The sequence below is a fragment of the Branchiostoma floridae genome, chromosome 8 (genome assembly GCF_000003815.2).
Source record: "Branchiostoma floridae strain S238N-H82 chromosome 8, Bfl_VNyyK, whole genome shotgun sequence".
In the NCBI taxonomy this organism is placed as follows: domain Eukaryota; kingdom Metazoa; phylum Chordata; class Leptocardii; order Amphioxiformes; family Branchiostomatidae; genus Branchiostoma; species Branchiostoma floridae.
Genome location: NC_049986.1, coordinates 17,712,241 through 17,731,174, shown reverse-complemented (window position 1 = coordinate 17,731,174; position 18,934 = coordinate 17,712,241). Strand labels below are relative to the sequence as shown.

At 41.1% G+C, this 18,934-nt stretch overlaps 1 protein-coding gene across 1 annotated transcript in view; it reads right to left on the bottom strand.

Annotated features, from left to right (window-relative positions):
• Nucleotides 1-17,404, bottom strand: part of LOC118421674 (inositol hexakisphosphate and diphosphoinositol-pentakisphosphate kinase 2-like) — a 36,112-nt gene extending 18,708 nt beyond the window's left edge. Inside the window, 15 exon segments of the mRNA XM_035829121.1 lie at nt 1,026-1,183; nt 3,268-3,356; nt 6,733-6,845; nt 7,288-7,331; nt 7,334-7,362; nt 7,696-7,782; nt 8,236-8,337; nt 8,644-8,765; nt 9,372-9,635; nt 10,533-10,687; nt 11,323-11,499; nt 12,170-12,386; nt 12,801-13,095; nt 14,628-14,767; nt 17,270-17,404. Coding sequence (XP_035685014.1) covers nt 1,026-1,183; nt 3,268-3,356; nt 6,733-6,845; nt 7,288-7,331; nt 7,334-7,362; nt 7,696-7,782; nt 8,236-8,337; nt 8,644-8,765; nt 9,372-9,635; nt 10,533-10,687; nt 11,323-11,499; nt 12,170-12,386; nt 12,801-13,095; nt 14,628-14,677 — 1,902 coding nt within the window. The 5' untranslated portion in view covers nt 14,678-14,767; nt 17,270-17,404.
• Nucleotides 17,405-18,934: the final 1,530 nt, after the last annotated feature.

Below are 18,934 nucleotides of genomic sequence, written 5' to 3'. Positions count from 1 at the left end.
TACTGGAAGTGCCATTTTTCACCTTAACTACACTGAAGTAGGCAGTGGCTACCAACTTTCTATTGGTCATTGACAATATCAACTTAGGCAGGAGGAACAGGGTTTAACAAACAATATTGCTTGGCAATTTTGCTGACCCATTCCAAACCATGCGCCCATGTCTCCACACAATGACCCACACAACAACTCCTTACCCTGTCCTCCTGGGTACATGCACCTGAAAGCCCAGCCCACTAACCCATCCTACACCCACGTGCCCACACAGCGGCCCACACAACTACTTACCCTGTCCACCTGGGTACATTCACCTGAAAGCCCACTGACCCATCCATACACCCACGTTCCCACACAGTGACCCATACAACTCCTTACCCTGTCCTCCTGGGTACATGCACCTGAAGGCCCTGCCCACCAACCCACCCATACACCCACGTTACCACACAGCGACCCACACAACTACTTACCCTGTCCTCCTGGGTACATGCACCTGAAAGCCCACTGACCCATCCATACACCCACGTTCGCACACAGCGACCCACACAACTCCTTACCCTGTCCTCCTGGGTACATACACCTGAAGGCCCTGCCCACTGGCACATACATACAGTCATGTATTGCACACCCATGTCTCCACACAATGACCCACACAGTGACCCATACAACTCCTTACCCTGTCCGCCTGGGTACATGTACCTATAGGCCCTGCCAACTGACCCACCCATACACCCACGTTTCCACACAGCGACCCACACAACTACTTACCCTGTCCTCCTGGGTATATGCACCTGAAGGCCCTGCCTACCAACCCACCCATACACCCACATTCCCACACAGCGACCCACACAACTACTTACCCTGTCCTCCTGGATACATGCACCTGAAAGCCCACTGACCCACCCATACACCCACGTTCCCACACAGCGACCCACACAACTCCTTACCCTGTCCTCCTGGGTACATACACCTGAAGGCCCTGCCCACTGGCACATACATACAGTCATGTATTGCACACCCATGTCATCACACAATGACCCACACAGTGACCCATACAACTCCTTACCCTGTCCTCCTGGGTACATGCACCTGAAGGCCCTGCCCAGCTCCTCGGCCTGGACCCGGCCGGCGGGAGTCAGCTCCCCTCCCCACTTCAGGATGAGTAGGATAGACGGCTCAGTGGAGGGCTCTGGGAGGGACAAGAAATAGTCTGTGTGAAAGTGTTGATGAACTGTGCCTTAGACAAAAAGATGGGTCCTATGGCCACACCAATTTTTGTTTGTAGGTTCTCAGACTTGATAATGTTGAACTGTACAAGGGGCACCACAAAAGAGAGGCCAGGTGGTCTTTAAATAGAGATGAGTACCCGTGCAGAGGCTACTGGTTTGAGTGTATCAATCTAATACTAACAGTCAAACCAGAGCCCACCTCTGCTTAAAGACCACTTGGCTTCTTTTTTGTAGTGCTCCTTATGCTTGGACAGTCCTAGATTATTTTCTAATTGATCCAAGCATTAAACACTGTCTACTAGTAAATTCCCTTATCATTTTTCATCTAGTCTCTTGAGTGCTCACTATAGAAAAGTTGGACTGCAATACTGAACAGGCATATCAACATGAAATTGGCATCTGAAGAAAAAGCCTGTACCTTGCTACAAAAACAGTTCCAGGGAATGATTACAGTTAAAAAGCAAATTTTCTTCCCAGTCCTTATGTTATCATGTTGTCCCTTTCTTAGTTTTTACTTTAAAATGTCTTAGAATCTGGGAAATCAATTGGTGTGGCTTAAGACAGCACTTGTACAGAAATAAGGCAGGGAGCATACAGCCATCTACATCACGGGCACACAAATGTGTTTGCGGGATAGAAAAGGGTAAGGCAAAATTAGACCTTAAACTAACCCTACATCACAGTAACAATGAACTAAACCAGTGTTCTAGCCAGCCTGATTTTTTTCCCATCTCCTGGATTTTTAACAGAAATTCTGTTGAGCGTTCGAGGCTTCCATGCGATGGTCCTAGAGGAGTCCCGGAAAATTTTGAAATCAAAGACCCTATGAGAAACTATTTCCTGCATTTTGAGGGGCAAAAGGTGCTGGTAGAGTTGACTCAGCTTGGTTCAATGGCATCTGTGCTGAATTTCTGGAGATCTTTGCAAAATTTCATTTGTTTAATATCTTTATAAGCCGATTTTTGTCTGTCAAGGATGGAAGGATAGATGCTGGCTAGAACTCTGAACTAAAGTATGAACTACCAGTAAAAAGCAGATGTGGATAAGTTGGGTTAATGGAAACAACACCTGTAAAGAGACGGAAATAAAAGCAAAAATTAAGATGATATATAATAAGCTAGCTTTACACCAAGGGAGAACTGCAGCTTTTCCTTTTCCAATTGTAAGCTTTAAGCAAAGCTTTTTAATGGGTTAGCTGGCAGCAGTTAGCAGTCCTTGGTAAAAACTTGCCAAAGCAGCAGCACGGCACAAAAAGAGCAAGGTCAAAGGGACAAAGTCTGACCTAACGATCCCTGCTTCTCTGCCTCCTGACCTGTATGTAAACATACGTGTGAGACAATGTTAGGGGACAATTTACTGCAAACATATATGTGAGACCATGTTAGGGAAAAATCTGTGTACAAAGTACAATAACAAACATTCGTGTGAGATCATGTTAAAGAACCTTTTTGAACTCCCATGCACATTAAATGTAGAGTGCTATTATAATAGCTTTACCGTGGTTAGGTTCAGTAAACTAAAGCCCCTACTAGTGCTTGTTGGTACTATGAAAAAAAAATTATGTATACATTCAGAAGTATCGTGAAATAATAACAAAAAAAAACAGTACTGAGTAGTTTTATCAGGCCCGGTTAGTAGATTATAGCGCTTTCTTAACATAGCCTAGTTCTTCCTACCTGCCAGTGTTTGGTAATCTGTCTGCTACCATCATCCATACAGTTAAGTGGCAAAGTACAACAAAAACTGACCAGGAAGGCCACTCAGGGGACGGATGAAAACTGTTCAAAGTGGACAGGTGAGCACTGTAGATAGGATTCTTAAAGCCTGTGTGCAATGGATAAACCATCTACATGACCACATTAGCCAGGTGGTCCTCACCTACATGTAGATGTGGTCACTAGTACGGGCTTGACTGTAGATCCAGTCATGATCATTAAACTTTAAAGCCCTGAGGAAGGTGACAGATAGATTGGCAGTTAAGAAGAACCTGTCTATGTTCACGACCCCCCTCCCCCAATAACCAGGTCTCTAACCCGAGACTTACCCCCATCTTCACTGCTGGACTGCTTCTTGAAGCCCTGGGGCTGGTACTTCAGCTGGACCTTCCGGTTGATACCAGAGAAGTGCCCGTACCTGAACAACACAGGTTACAATCCTCAGCATCTCTGTTTCACAGCTTAACTACATGGACCTGCGGCTGGTCAGAGATATATGTACGGGAACTACTTGATGAATGTATATTTCACACTCAGAACTAGAAGAGTCATTTTCTCATTAACATGTAGTTTTAGGTACACCTGAAAAGTAGGTACTGGACCTAATGTCACAACCCTCCTGGCAAATGTTACTGAAGGACTGACTGACTGACTGTCAGTGAATGAAAGTCTTTTGTGATGCCACTGCTTTAGAGCCACTGCACTTGCACGAACAGCACTTTCACTTGCCCTGGACAATAGGGCTAGTGGACATGTTTATCCCTGAGTATGTGTACATATATCTCTGCCCAGTTTCCTCCCCTTGTGTGGCTGCTATGAGCATCTATCAAGTCTAAAACAGCACCAATGTAGCTTCTGCAAGCCTGAAGGTGTCATCTGCTTTTCTGAGATTTAAGAAAGGAGGATCAGAAAGACAAGTTTTAATCTTAGAATTCTTTAAATCATTGGTGTATCTTGAGGGAACATAGCAGCCACTTAGTGGGGGTAATAAGGAACAAACAATACATTATAGCATTCAAGAAAACAGTCTAGTTATAGCTCTATTCTACCATTCCACCAGGCCAAACAACATTTGAACTCATTAAAAAAAAAACATGTTTGCTTACAAAGAAAATGAGCAAGATGCATGTACAACCAGTGACACAAAGAAACAGATGCATACTGTCAGTCAACTCGGGTTCATTCACGTTAATGTGCTTTTAGGAAAGTGATGCAAATTCAAACATCTAGCAAAGTCAGGCGCAGAAGTACAAGCCAAGAAGTACTCGTCACAACCAGTCGAATAACTATGATAAAACAATGAAGCACTTTTCTGGCGGCATGACTCTACCAGTACCAGAAACAAAACCCAGCAGTACACTGTACCTAAAGAGAAACCGTTCGACTGTTTTGGGATACCTGCGCCTGCTTCAGCAAGAGGGATACAAGACAAGTTTGTGAAACAGTTATTCCAGGTTTGTATTACCAACGAGCTGAGTTTTCTTCAGTTTGTCCTTAATTTATAGTAATTTGGAAGACATGAAAAAAAGAGCCAAAGAGCACATGTCATTAATTTTTCTTTATTTTTTGATACTTCACAAGAAATGAGTGTTTTGTAAATTGTATGAAGTATGTATCACCAAATATGAATACATTATAGTGTACACGCATACAAGTGTGTACGCTAAAATGTTCACTTCCAATCCCTGTGTTAGTGTTTTTCCTGACTGGACAAAGAGAAAAGGCTACTAATTTGACCTGCCCTTGAAACAAATTTGGGGCTTCCAAATGTAGTTTTTTCTTCTTCTTCGTTAATTGTACAAACCATGGAACTGAAGAAGAGAAATGCAAATGTGATAGACGACAGTGACTAACAAGGTTTGCCATGCAGGAAGGTGGAGTTTGGAACATTGGGAAGGCAAACCTGGCTTGTTCCGGGAATAATACTGAACTCATCAATGGCTCTGACGGGCCCCTTTTGGTAAAAACAAGGGAGACAAGGACAGAAAGCCAAGAAGACTCGTAAGTGAGAAGCCAAGAAGTGGAGAGGCTCAGAGGACAGACTAGAGGGTGATGCCAACAACAGAGACAAGACTTGGACAGCCATGAAAAGGTTCATCAGGTTGGGAAGTTATTGGAATGTAGGGTTCTTTATTTTAACATGCCAAAAACGTAAAAAAGACAAATCTCTACAACTGGATGAGATACAAAGATTACTTATGGGCATTTTGAGTGACTGTAGAAGAGCTTTGCTGAAAAAGAGATGGATGTCACTTGAAATTGTTTACCTGTATGTCTAACCTTCATCAACATACATTTACAAGTATTTGACGTGCCAATCAATGTTTTGGTGAGTTGTCCAGATGCTGTATTCGGGACAACATTTGGATCAGGAAGTAAACATAAGTCATCAGCCAAGACAAGGGGGATATAAACTCAGTTTGGGACTGTGTTCTTACCAGAACAAAACCATGCAGCAAGGAGTACTGTATAGCAGTTTGTTACTGATTACAAGTTATTGAGCTGTACGGTTGGTAGAAAACATTTGATTGCATTCAAACAACTTCATTTTGAAAAGACTTGGGGAAGAGTTTAAGACATCCTATCTCAAAACATCCTATACCAGTTTGCAGAAGCCTGATGCTATGATGACTGTACCAGAAAAAAAAAGATTTTTAAAGCATGGGAGATTGAGAAATCTACTGTTGATTTTGCAAAGTTTCTTTTGCCTGCTCCTTCTTTCTGCTCTTGACTTAAAAATGTCTTCTTGAGGCTCAGAATCACTTAATTGATGTCTGAAGCAAACATCTATGTAAGAAAAACTGAGGATTTGTTTGTATCCCTCCTAGGAAAATCAGCAGGTCCAAGTATCACGGCATACACTACGGATGCAAAGATGAAGCTCAGGCTGCAATTTTTCAAACTTTGCCAGAGGGAGCTATTTTGCCCATTTTGTTTTCTTCCCCACAAGCTCCCATAGTCCACTACAACCACACCTTGTTGCTGCGGCATACTTGTTATCACTGAGGAAATAGCTAGAGGATGTAGAGACACACATGAAATAGTCACACCACAGAACAGAACAACAGAGGATTAATAGTACACAAAGCACAGGGAGATCTCCAGGTTCTCAGGGCCACTAGAAATAGTGTTTGTTCACCTTTATCCGCGGTGTAACCTTTATCCGTTGTTTGTGAAAAACAGGGTGTTTAGGGATATAAAATCGATGGACGGTGGTTACAAATTGCCATTCTTTCAAAATAATGCAGTTTGAAACCACCAGTTGACGTGATATCCCTAAGTACGTTGTTTTCAAAAACAACGAATGTAGATTACCCTACGGATAAAGGTGAACTAGCGTCACATGTGTATCTGTAAAACAATCTTTACAAGTCTCTTCAAAATCTGTCTCTTATGTCAAACATCTCTTTCACATCTTATAAATGGTCGTCGCAAAAACCTGGAGAAACCCCTGCATATGAATGACATTATGAAAAACAATAGAAAGATTTTTCAACTCTGCGTTGAGAAATGAGAGGTAATGTTGAGATGACGGACAGGTAGCAAGGCTGAAATGTGTCGCAAAGAAATCATGGTAACAAATCAAAGGCAGACAGCTTGAAGAAAATATAAACTCAGTCTCATAGATAATAAATTATCTGCAATTTTTTTTCTAAATCTATAATCTTTGAAGGCATAGATAAAAACACAATTTCTTGGAAGTGCAAATTTTGATCAATTTTACAAAAGCAATTTTACATTGGTCCTGAGGCATCACAATAAATAGACAGACTTAGTTACACCATCACACTTACATCTCTAGTACACTTTTCAGTTGTTCCAGTTTGGACTTCTTTTCCTCGATCTCTGGATCAGACGTAGGATTTTCAATCTCATGTAGCAAATAACGGGCCACATCCAGAATTTCCTGTAGAAGGAAAGTGAAAACAAGATTGTCAATCAAAACATAGTTACTGTAGTGCTTCGCTTCAATTCCAACTAATCATGAACGTGTACCTGACTTCAAGATACTGTAAATGCATTTAAGTTTGTGGGGATTTAATTTTGCGGTAGCAGGAAAAAGGACTTTTCGCTGTAACACCATAGACTGCAGTCTAATACCATAGTAGAAAAATGTTTGCGGTGGTTTTAAGTTCCCTGTGAAGTGGTCACCGAGAAAACCGTTAAACATGAATCCACCTCGAACATTTCTGCATTTACAGTACTGAAATGGTCCAAGTTTTGCTATCAACATTTTCTTGGCTTACCCCTTCATCAACTGGGAACTGCATATATAATGGTTTGAGCTTTTCTTTTGCAAAATAAGCATAATTTCTAATTTACAAAATGTTGAGGAATGCATTTCCAACCTGTAGCTGTTGGGGGCGCTTCAACTTGAGTTTCCCCTTTTTAAACCTCCATACTTCCGAAAGACGTCAAAGAATCTGCGTGGAAGAAAAAAGTAGTAAATACATACAATGTAGTACGTTGCACTTTTAGAGGAAACTAGGAAGATATGGCGAGAACTGTGAGGTCTGTACATGTATTTTGTCAAATAACCAATACGGGGGGGGGTCAAGTCTGTTAAAATTGCAACTTGTCACTGATTCCCTTTTTTATATTGCCACTTAATTAAAAAAGAAACAACAACAACAAAACAATTGTGAATCATTCCACATTTGACAACATTGCAACATGCAAAACACGTAAATGAAATTCCTGTCTGTCTCTGAAACACATTTTTTCATAATTTGAGACATCTTGAGCCCATCACTTACTTGGGGTGTCTGACTTCCATCTTCATCTTCTGTTTGGGTGTGCGATCACCGTGTCTTATCACCCCGATCACACAACGTAGCTCCATCCTGAAATATCAATCAGTCAATCAGTAATTGATTTGTAGATCTATCAAAGAATATTAAAATTAAAATGAAAAAAGAAAAAGACATTCAATCTTTTTTAAGGTGAATATAAGTGATTATTTGACGTGAAAAAAACGCTAACTTTTTCTGCACAAAGTAGCATACATCTTTTCTGCTGTGTGCCAATACTGTACCTAGAGTATACATTATGTATAATCTTTAAAATACCTTGGTTGAGATGGTTATACAATCCAAAAAGAAGATATATACTCAATAGTATTGCTTACACGGTTCTACTAGTGATTGCTACAATTCTCAATATCTTTCAAAAAGGTCATCATGTTGTAAGAACTGCTGAAAACTAGAAATATTAACTAATATTGCTTACATGGTTCCACTGGTGACTGGTACAATTTTCAAAATCCTTTCAAAGAAATATTGAATAAGCTTGCTTACATGGTTCCGCTGGTGGTTGGTACGATGGGTATGTCCTCCTCCTCCAGTGGTATTGACCAGGGAATGGAGAGGCGTGGAGCCAGTGCCTTCATGATCATGTTCCTGACAAAAAGAGTAGGAAAAGAAAGGGTTAGAAAACCCACATTAAAGGTACTCCATGTGAGATTGTAATGTTTGTTTGAAGTAATGTTTGAAGTCAATTTTCTGTCATTTCTTTGCATAGTACTTAGTACATGAATAAACCTTATTACATTGACACATGACAATATTCAGAGAAAACAGGATTGATTCATCTCATTTCTTTTAGATTTGACTCAGCAATAGTACCATGAAGTGCTGCTAATTTTCTTTCTAAAAACAAATTTTGAAAACAATACAATGTAGTTATTAACATGAAGATTTTCTGACCCTAGTATCTTGGCACAGTCGTCGTAGTACTTCATGGAGTTCTTCACGAAGCTGAATCCGTTCACGTCACACACATAGGATTTCCCATTGGCTCGTAACAAGTCAAAGCCACACACTGTTTGCTGCAAAATCAGACAAGAGTTCAATAAATCTTCAGGAAGTTAATTACAAACTACAAATCATAGACTGAGACATTATCATTAACATGAAGATAGCATTTTCATCACGATGATTGCATTTTCAGCACTAGGGACAGCACCCACGTCACTACAGACAGCATTCTCAGTATGAGGACAGCATGTTCAGCACCAGGGACAGCACCCTTAGAACTAGAGACAGCATCCTCAGCATGGGGATAGCATGTCACCACTAGGGACAGCACCCTTAGCAATACAGATAGCACTGTCAGCATGGGAATAGCAAGTTCAGTACTAGGGGCAGCATCCATAGCACTACATACAGCACTCTTAAGTATGAGGATAGCATGTTCAGCACCAGGGACAGCACCCTTAGAACTAGAGGCAGCATTCTCAGCATGTGGATAGCTTTTCAGCACTAGGGACAACACCCATGTCACTAGGGACAGCATTCCTAGCATGAGAATAGCATGTTCAGCACCATGGACAGTAGCCTTGTCACTAAAGACAGCATGAGGATAGCATGTTTAACACCAGGCACAGCACCCATACACAGAAAGCCAAACCAAAACCAATTGTTCACTCCCTTACCTGGAATGCGAGACAGACTTTCTTTGCGATGAGTTTCTCCCGGTTGTTGAGGATGACGGGATAGCGGACCTCCTTCCCCTCGCTGTCCCGTTCAACCTTCCCATCCAGCGCCGGTGACTTGCGTGCCTCGGCGTGAGCGTACTCCGGTCCCACCGTGTATACCTTCACGTCCGTGCCGTCCGTGGGCATGAACTCTTCGTAGATGTACGACCCGGTTTTCCTCACGCAACTCTCGGGGGAATACACACTGCTGCGGTTGCCAATCTGCAATGAACAAAATCAAGGTAATCAGTGATGGGCAGGCTTCAGCCCCTTACCCATACAGCTCTGCAACCCTTCCAAATTGTGTTTTTTTTAATACAACTCTCGGGGGAATACACACTGCTACAGCTGCCAATCTGCAATCGACAGAATCAAGGCCATCAGAGATGGCAGACTTAACCCCCTTACCCATACAGCTTTGCAACCCTTTCAGTTTATTAGACAAAAGTGCAGAACTGAAGATGTATGAAAAGGTTGCATTTGAACTAGATTAGAAAGGGCATAAGACAATAAGAAACATAGACAAGCTAAGAAAACAATAGTTCATTCACGATACAAGTATTTGTAATTGTAGTATAAAGAGTGTAGGATCCTTCAAGTCAAAACTAACCCTTACAACAATTAAATCTCTCTGGCAGGCTGAATAAAGGTTCAGAAACTTGAACTATGCAGCTCCAGATGTCATGCTGAGGAATGACTGTGTTGCAATAGATGTTGGTTAGCTGAGAAATGGGTCCCAGGGATAAACAAGTCCACTAGCCCTATTGTCCAGGGCAAGTGAAAGTGCTGTTCGGGCAAGTGCATGTCCTACCCCACTTGTCCGATCGGGCAAGTAAGATTTTTCCATTGATTTTAGTGCAATTTTGATATACTTGTTACTTTTTACAGTCATGACATCAAGCAATTGTCTACAGAGAATTCCAGAATTGCTGGAAGTGAAAATGCATATACTAGTAAAAGTGACATTTGAATTTTGGGCAAGTGAAAAATTGGTTCGGGCAAGTACATTTTTTATGTGCTTGCCCGATAGGACAAGTGGATTTTAGAAAACTTGTTTAACCCTGAGTCCACTCTACTATATATAACAATTAAATCTCTCTGACACAAAAAAAGCCCAACCTTTCTGAAGAGTCTCTGGCTGCCCCCTCCTGCAGAAGTAGGGTAGTAGATGTAGACGTTGTGGTCCTCAGCACTGACTGGCTTCTCTACAAAAGGCTTCTGGAACACCACATTGTCTACTTCTACCTGGTCCTCGCCTTCCACCAGGGCTGACTCTGTGAAGGTAAACAAGTACATTTGTGAATTGCTCAACTGCTGTACTTTGTAATGATTAGAAGTATAGTCTATGTCTGTCTCTCTCTACCACTCTTTATCTGGTGCCAATGTGGGCTATCAAAGCCTGCCGCTCTTTTCTGCAGAGTCTAACACTTCTACAGTACTTATGTTTCTCTATACGCTGTCGTTTATAAAAGATACCATTTTGTACAAGCTTCATTCCTATTACAGCAGCTAACCCCTGAGTATTAATACTACAACACAGTAGCCATCAGCCATCTCCCTCGTACATGAAAGTCTAAATGCTACAATATAGTTATGGTATTAGCATCTTCCTTATACCCCAGTCATATTATCCACAATCTTCGGGCGCATCGATGGAAGATTGGCCATAGTTAAGATCGACAGAGGGTTACGCATATTTTTCCACCTGAAAACCGCCCCTGTCACATATAAGCCATACCTTGTATCTTGTACAATTGTTGTTCAATAAAGTTATTATTACAAGCGATTGCTGCAGAATTATCGTCCGATCGATTTTTGCCAAATGTGATAGGGGTATTAAAACGCTTAAATGTTACAATGCAGTAGCACCTCTGGGGTCTTAATCTAACAACAGAACATGATTTGATACCTTCAGTGCTCCCAGTGTCCCTGTTGAATATTGCATATCTGGGCAGCTCGATCCCCTGCTCCTGTAGTATCCGGTACACTTCTCTCCGGTCCTGGATAAGGTATTGCATGTCCAGGTTGTTGACCAGGTAGGGCTTCCTTAGCCGTGTGTACTTAACAGCCTTGTCGAGTGGGAAGCCTATGTACAGTACAGGCAATGTGACATCAGACATCTCCAGTTAAAGTAGTTTGAGAAAGACTGAATTTCAATTGTTAAGTCAAGGTTTTTGCAAGTATTCACTGACACCATCCTGATTTCTAGTGACTGTTGCTAACAATAACAATATACATGTAAAGAATCATGAACTAGACTATTTCTAATAAAGCACCCCATTTCTAGAGATGACAGAATCAAGTCAATCTTGTAAGGTTGGGGTAAAACATGTATTTGTGTGAGAAAAGCTTGCATTCATAAAAAATTATACAGTACAAGCTGTACTTGTCACCATCTTTGCATTAAAGGACCACTTGGCTATTGAGGCCTTTTTACGGTGGCTCCTTAGATCACTTTCCCCATCAATCCAAGTGTTTGAAAGAATCGTGTCTGTAGTGGAATACTGGCCATCTACCTACTGTGGCGATTGTGTGGTCTTTATAGTCAGGTACTACTGTAAATGCAGAAACTTTCGCAGTGGTTTAATGTTCGCGTTTTTTGTACTGGCCGCTTCAACGCAAATCAAAAACCACCGCAAACATTTTTCCATGGCAGTTAGAGATTACAGTGCATGGTGCTACCGCGAAAAGTCCTTTTCCCGCTACTGCGAAAATAATTCCCAGCGAACTTAAATGCATCTACAGTATATTGTCACCTTTTGAATAAAAGGAGATGATACAGTCGCACAGCGGCCATTCCTCCACAGGTTTGTTGAGGATGACGGTCTCCTCGAACACCAGGACCCGTAGGAACTTGAACTTCTCCAGCCGTGCACAGATCTCCTTCATGGGTTTGGACTGGGCCTTCTTGGCCATGGAGCAGATCCCCACGATGATGGGACGGTCCGGCTCGTAATCCGACTCCTGCGACTGCTGGGAGAGAAGGAAACGGTTGGTGTGAGCTCGATGCGAGCCTGAACTGCAATCATAAATTCATAGGTAGAATGCATGTATAAAATATAATTATATGTACTTGTGACTAAACTTGCTCTAAATGTTTAACATTCCCTTGGTTTAACTTTAAGGTGATACTAGTATTGATAACAGATAAAGCATACTGTAACATGAGGAGAACCAAAAAAAAAATGAAAATCATTGCACTCCAAAAATATTTAAGCTCTTACATTCCATTCCATCCACTATCTAAATCGCTTCTAAGTATATTTCAATGGGATCTTTAGATACATATCTTGCCTTGCTGCTTAGCAATTATTTACTTGCTTTATGGAAAGAGTTGATGTTTGTCGACTAAATGTTTTAACAATTAGAAGTTTTCAGAAGACTAACTTCGCTATCTGATCTGCTGAATCTGTTGTCCGCATCGTCCACCTCGTCGTCTCCGATAAAAAAGCCCGCTCGACTCCCGTCGCTCTCGTTCCCCGTGCTCTCGTTCTCCTGGGAGGAGTCCTTCTCGCTGCCCGGCGTGGGCAAACCGGCGGCAACGGCCGGCACCATGGATGGTCCGAAGAAGGCCATCTGTGGGCCGGACGGGGACATGGGTTGGGGGCCTGGGGGCGCGCTGCTTTCTGGGCCATGGGTCGGCCCTGGGGGTTTACTGGCTGGGTTACCTATTGTGGACGACCTGGAAAATGTATGTTTAAGGAAACATGACTATTTTCGAAGAATAAACATTCAACAACAGAAGAAAGTGTTCTATTACAGTATAAGTGTTCTATCATTAGAAAAGGCCTTTCAATAAGAGAACATTACAAGTGCTGGAATCTAAAAAGCACTTTTGAAATTTGTACTATTTTTTTCACTGTCCACATTCTAACTTTGGCTAACATGTCACAAGGCAAGAGTACAACCAGTTTGATACTAGTAAGTGGGTTAACTGCAGGGCTCTAGCCAGCGTCCGTTTTTCCGTCAATTGACGGAAATTTACTGCGTCTGACGGAAAAATTTTAAAAGCAATCCGTCAACCTTGACGGACAAAAATCCTTGGTGGAAGCTACAGGCGGCTTGGCGACACTGTCCACGGCTGTAAAAGCCACACACTGTTTGTTTTGCTATTGTTAAGATTGTTGACAATGTGTGTCGGCGCTCTTTCGCATACGATAATCTCATTAAAACTGGTTTTTCAAGGTCTCAATGGCAACATTTACTACTTTGTAGTGTCATAGGGAAAATTAATTTTCGCGATTTTCACGACGATTGGAATTGGCTGACGGAAAAAAAATTCGAGCTGGCTAAAGCCCTGGTTTACTGGTTGTGTGACATATTGTGGAAGACCTGGAAAATATATGTTTAACTTTAAGGAAACATTACTGATTATATTCAAAGTTTAGAATCAGCACTCAACAACAGAAGAAAGTGTTCTATTATAGTATCGGTGTCCTATCATTACAAAAGGCCTCTCTGATCAACATTCCATGCTGTTTGCTAGTAAGTGATGGAATCTAAAAAGACACTTCTGAAATTTTGTACTTTTCTTTCACTGTCCCCATTCCAACTTTGAACAACATGTCATGAGGCAAGTGTCACCCAGTTCGATATGTGGAACGTTTTGGAAAACGAAAATCTGTCCTTCAAATACTAAATAGAGGTCTTCTATATGGGCTGATCTGAGGACATATCTGGGGATATGGCTGCTACAGAGCAGTAGGTGAGCCACATATAACATGTTTCTGACCAAATTTTTAAAATTGCTGCTTGCTCCTTTAAGTTTTTTCTCAGATGATGGGCAAATATTGCTAACTTTGATGGTTAAAATAGCAAATAAGGTTATCTAATATCTGTGTCTGACACACAATTCTGGTTATGGTTATCAACACTGCAAACAACCAGTCCACCACAGCAGAACACCCTTTTAACAGCAAACCACTCCTGGGTTAGCTACTCCTTCTGCAATTATTACTTTAAGACTTGGAGGGTTAACCAGATCCCTGTTAATAAAAGTGTTATGACAACCAAGTCAAAAATAAACTAGCCTACTTTTCTGAATAATCTATGACCTTGCATGACCTTCTATCTATTACGTTCTAATCAAAATAGACAGTGGAAAAACACACAGAGGCAGTAATTAGACATAGGAAAACCACACAGCTAGGAGAGTACTGAAAAGACCAACTCTTGTGAAAGAAAAGAGACAAAAACAGCAGAAATAAATCCCACTTTTTGAAGTTATCCCACCAGGAGCGCCAATACTCCTTCTGCCTTTCCATGTTTCACTGTGACGGAGCTCGCATTACCATATAAGCAACCTTCCATATCAATTCATCACCACTGCTATTTTTACCATGACAGCTTCTTTCCTGTAACAAGTACATGCAGTTATATCATGATTTGTGGGTAATACACACTGGAAAAGACACGTCTGTATGTTAATTATATGTAGTCAAACTGCACCCATTCTTGGGCTGTAAACAGCAGAAATATGACTCCAAGTAACAATGTTACCTCTAATGTTCAACCTCTCAATTCATTTCAAGGTACATTTTTTCACTGAGTTGTTAGTGCAAGATGCTAGTTCAGAACCTTACAGGATTGCAGGGTTCTCCCCAGAGAGTGGAATAAGGGAGGCCCTCCACTATACTCTCAGCCAGCTCCACTAAACTATTTTTCAAATTTAGTGTGTTTCTTCCCTATTTTCTTTGTTAGTTTTGCTAAGAATAGTAAGATTAATGACAATTCACAGATTTTTGTACCAAGTGGCATCACTTTTCCAGTCAGCATTGTCTGCAAAAACTTGTGAATGAGCAATGATCAAAACAATAGTAGTTTTGCCACTTCACAACAAAGGAATAACAACAGTATACAAATGTATTATACTTGTAGTATTTGACACCCTCTGTCATTGCAAAATGAACCCATTTTCATGAAAGTGCAGCGCGTTGGTGCGGGTTATTTTTGCCAGCCCCTCCACTATACTAAAAAATTCTGGGGAGAACCCTGGGATTGGAAACAAAATACAGCACTTACGTCCAGTAAAATAGAAACAAAGAAAGATGATAGCTGTGTCGGTTAGGTTGGTTTGAAACAACCCTCTTGCTTTGCCACAGCGACTTGGCAGGCAGTTCAAATATGAGGTCAGAATGTGTCTCGCTAGGATCTATGTTTAACTAGCTGCTGGCAGGGCATACCATACTGTAATACAGTAGCATTACTTGGGGAGACTCCAAGCTTGGAGGATATCAAATTTCAAAACATGGAGTCATGCTGCAGGATAGAGTTGAATGGTTCTCAAAGTTTGATTTGACGTTCCTTAGTTATATGTCTGGTATTTCTTGTTTCTTTAATTCCAATCTGCAAGGATTTGAAACCTCTTTGGTTTGTATTTTCAAATCTGATGGTGCCAATATTGGACAAATTATAGGAGGCAACAACTTTTCATATAACTTCTTGAACTTAGCTTCCCTAATCATACTCGTCATCACTTGACATTGACTAAATAATGGTCTTGTCTTTGGCCCAGTACCTCTCACGTGTGAAAATCAAGACTATGGTAAGTTGTTGTAGTCTTTGTTAATGTCTCAGCTCTATTGTTTTGCTAGTCTAGATTCTATTGTTTTTGCGAGACTTGGTTAGCAGGTGCTGGGTTGCACTGGAGTGTTGTTGGAAGTGTTACGTTTCTAGATGAGCTGTTGAGTCTGAGTGTTATCTCTAGGGCTGTGTACCTAAATACCCGTACCTGTACCGTACCTATAAAATTGTTTAGGTACAGGTCCGGACCTAAACATCTGTGTACCTGTACCTGTACCTAAACAAGCTAAATCACTGTTGAACAGCACTTTTTGAGACTAGTGATAAGTAAATTCCCAAATCAAAGATGACAATTTAATCATCTTGCAGTTGAAAATTAAGAAAACTTTGTTTTGAGGTTCAAATATCTAAATCCTCATATAAAGATGTCAATTTCTCACTAAAAAAGACAGTTTGCTAAATTTATAACTTACAGATGATTGATCAAACTTGTTTGGGTACAGGTAAAGGTCCGGACCTGTACCTTAAAACCCGTGTACCTGTACCTGTACCTAAAATTTCTTTAGGTACACAGCCCTAGTTATCTCCATGCACCCGGAGAAGACTTCATACAGCTGCGTGCTAATTTTGTCTGCAGTGCCATCTCTCATTGCAGCTAGAGTAATATCTGTTACTCTCCAAGCAGAGGTCTGGCTACGGCTGTTTTTTTTAATTTTTAATTTTTTTTACATTTTTTGTTGGGCTTTGTAGTCTGTTCTATTTTGTTCGTGTCTGGACATGCAATCAAAGATGAAGAAAATGGGACAAAATAATAAGCCTGATAAAAAACGACTAAAACACATCAAATAGCAGCCTGGCTGAGAGCTGAACCAATGCTTGGAGAGTAATTGATATCCAGTTAATAAAACTCTCCAAGTATTTTTTCATACAGCATCTGCTTTCATCTGACTTTGACATGATGTATGTCTCATCTCAGATTCTATGCTCTCTTCCTCTGGAAACAAATTATTGTGATGTCTTAGGGTAGGAAAAATCCTTCCTAGCAGAAGAATCTACTCTTTATCATGAAGGTCACGCACACGTACGCGTCATTTACGACCAGCTATCAACAATCATAAATTCTTCAGCAGCTGGCCTGTTACCTAGGATCGCGAGCACGACGCAATCACGTCAGGGTGTATTCCCAAGCAAACCAAGGCAACCTGGCTTTACAATCCGCTTTGGAACAGAAAACAAAGTCAAAACGTTGATGAAAAACACCGACCGCATATCAAGTTCTACCGGTGCAGGGAAATAATACCTAACGATACAAATTATGTATACTTTATACTCACATGTCGTGGACCTAAGTTTTTGTACCACAGCTGCCGCTGACAATAAAGATCCTTCGCTATCTTCTCTCCATTCGGAAATGTCCTTTGATTTTGCGTAAATCAACGGGAAAGCACGCTTCAGCTGCTGTGGACATGTTGGACGCCCGTTTGAGGCACTTGACATGGTCACGTAAAAAAAAGATTAAAAAATTGCGGTGGGCTCAATCAGGCTGTCAAAGGTGTCCTCGTAATCCCCACGAGTTGTTCTATCTGCCTTGTGAATCTCAAGCGATGGACTTTTACGAGAAAGTATATATTTGATGTCAAAGTTGACCGATTTTCGACAGCTTTTTCCTATGGTTTCGCCATTGTTTTCAAGCCGAAATACGCACCGTATGGGGGTTTCGGGGTGTCCGCTTAGTGGGCGAGGTTCAACTGTTTCCGGGTCACGCTATACCGTTGCGGCAGTCACTCGGGACCTCACTCGGAAGTGTACACAAGTACTTTTGATGGTGCTGTCAGCGTTTTTACGAAGTAATATTGAAATGTCTTTGAAGTATAAGACAGCACTATGATCTGTAAGGTGTTATTCCAATAGGTTGCGTCGTGGGTAAAGTGAACTGTAGGTAACGTTACCCGACGAGGGCTTTTCACGGCATCTGACTGTTAACTGTTGAAGATATTAGATACATTGCTCGCGCCTGACTGAGGGATGAACTAAGATTAGAACAGTATATAGCTAATTAATAGCGAAAAACGTGTTCAGAAGAGAAACTGTGCCAATTTGAATGACACAAAAAATAGCGCCGTAAGAATTGTAACGTTGTATAGCTAACTTGTAGCGGAAAACGTGTTCAGAAGACAAACTGTGTCAATTTGAATGACACATCTAAAGGACCGTTGTGCGCTGCATTAAGTGTATATAGCTAACAAATAGCGAAAAACGTGTTCAGAAGAGAAACTGTGTCCATTTGAATGACAGACTTACAGAACAGTAAGAACTATAACGTTATGTAGCTACAATTGTAATAGCGCAAAACGTGTTCAGAAGACAAACTGTGTCAATTTGAATGACACACTTGCAGATAGCGCAATAAGAACTGTACATAGCTAACTCCTAGCGGAAAAAGCGTTCAGGAGACAAACTGTGTCGATTTCAATGACACACTTACAGGTAGCGCAATAAGAACTGTATATAGCAAACTAATAGCGTAAAAAGTGTTCAGGAGACAAACTGTGTCAATTTGAATGACACACTTGCTGATAGCGCAATAAGAAATGTACATAGCTAACTCATAGCGAAGTGTAACGTGTTCAGTTGACAAACTGTGTCAATTTGAATGACACACTTGCAGATAGCGCAATAAGAACTGTATATAGCAAACTAATAGCGTAAAAAGTGTTCAGGAGACAAACTGTGTCAATTTGAATGACACACTTGCTGATAGCGCAATAAGAAATGTACATAGCTAACTCGTAGCGAAGTGTAGTGTTCAGAAGAGAAACTGTGTCAATTTGAATGACACACTTGCAGATAGCGCAATAAGAACTGTATATAGCAATAGCAAACTAATAGCGGAAAAAGTGTTCAGAAGACAAACTGTGTCAATTTGAATGACACGCTTGCTGATAGCGCAATAAGAAACGTACATAGCTAACTCATAGCGAAGTGTAGTGTTCAGAAGA